The sequence below is a fragment of the Carlito syrichta genome, unplaced genomic scaffold (assembly GCF_000164805.1).
Source record: "Carlito syrichta isolate Samal-C Ts95f unplaced genomic scaffold, Tarsius_syrichta-2.0.1 Scaffold309719, whole genome shotgun sequence".
NCBI classification, from domain to species: Eukaryota; Metazoa; Chordata; class Mammalia; order Primates; family Tarsiidae; genus Carlito; species Carlito syrichta.
In genome coordinates, this window is record NW_007253815.1 from 1,159 (window position 1) to 2,044 (window position 886).

Here is an 886-nt window from a genome sequence, read left to right on the forward strand (position 1 = left end):
TTCTCACTCATATAGTGGACCTTGATCATCCAATGTATTACCATAAGAAAATGACTGACAGTGGTGGGAAACTATGGGAGGGGAGGGGAAGGGAAATGGGATTAATGGTAGTAAACATCTGTCTGGGGACGGAAAGACACCTCTTATCAACAAGGGTCCTGAACGAAGCATATTTGTATACCTAACCCTTAACTGTATCCCACAATGTCATAATAAAAAATATTGATTATAAAAAAACAAAACAAAACAATCATCCTAGAGAAAGCTAAATTGGAGTCTACATGCTAGAAAAAAATACTAGGTCAAATTTCCTTACCTTTTAACGATGATGGGGGTGACAGGTTTTTCAGTCTGACACCACTAGCAAGGTGACAGACTTCTTTTGTCTTCTCCTCACTGTCTTGGGAAGCAGTGCTTTCTAATTTCTCTGTTGGCATAACAAAATCCGCTACAGGAAGATGAAAGGGAATAAAAGTTGAGTGTCCTTATCCTGTCTTATAAGGTCTGATTTTTAATCAACTTTGAGGTGGATCTCATGTGAGAAAGAACAGGCAGAGAAGCATCTTGGCTCACCAAATATTACGGGATAACTTGCTTTAAGAAAAACAACCATGTGAAAATCCAGAAGTACTCACAAATGGTTTGTCTCTCTTCCCCTGCTCAACAAAAAGAATTGGCACTAACTATTGATGTCTCCTATAGGACTTAAGGTTTTACAAAAATTTGATTCACAGGTTATCAGGATATATCTTCTAGTATTTAGTAACATATACTTGTATGCAATCACATGCCCACACTCAGATACAAAGACATTCTAGCCAGGCTCGGTGGCTCAGCCTGTAATCCCAGCACTTTGGGAGGCCAACGTAAGTGGATTGCCTGAGCC

At 39.4% G+C, this 886-nt stretch overlaps 1 protein-coding gene across 1 annotated transcript in view; it reads right to left on the reverse strand.

The window, feature by feature from the left end:
• Positions 1-316: 316 nt before the first annotated feature.
• The window catches only part of ADCY10 (adenylate cyclase 10, soluble), a gene marked incomplete at its 3' end in the record, with an annotated part of 42,864 nt that continues 42,294 nt past the window's right edge, over positions 317-886 (reverse strand). The window contains exon 18 of the mRNA XM_008067602.1: positions 317-448. Within this exon, the coding sequence (XP_008065793.1) occupies positions 317-448 (132 nt within the window). The remainder of the gene's footprint in view (positions 449-886) is intronic.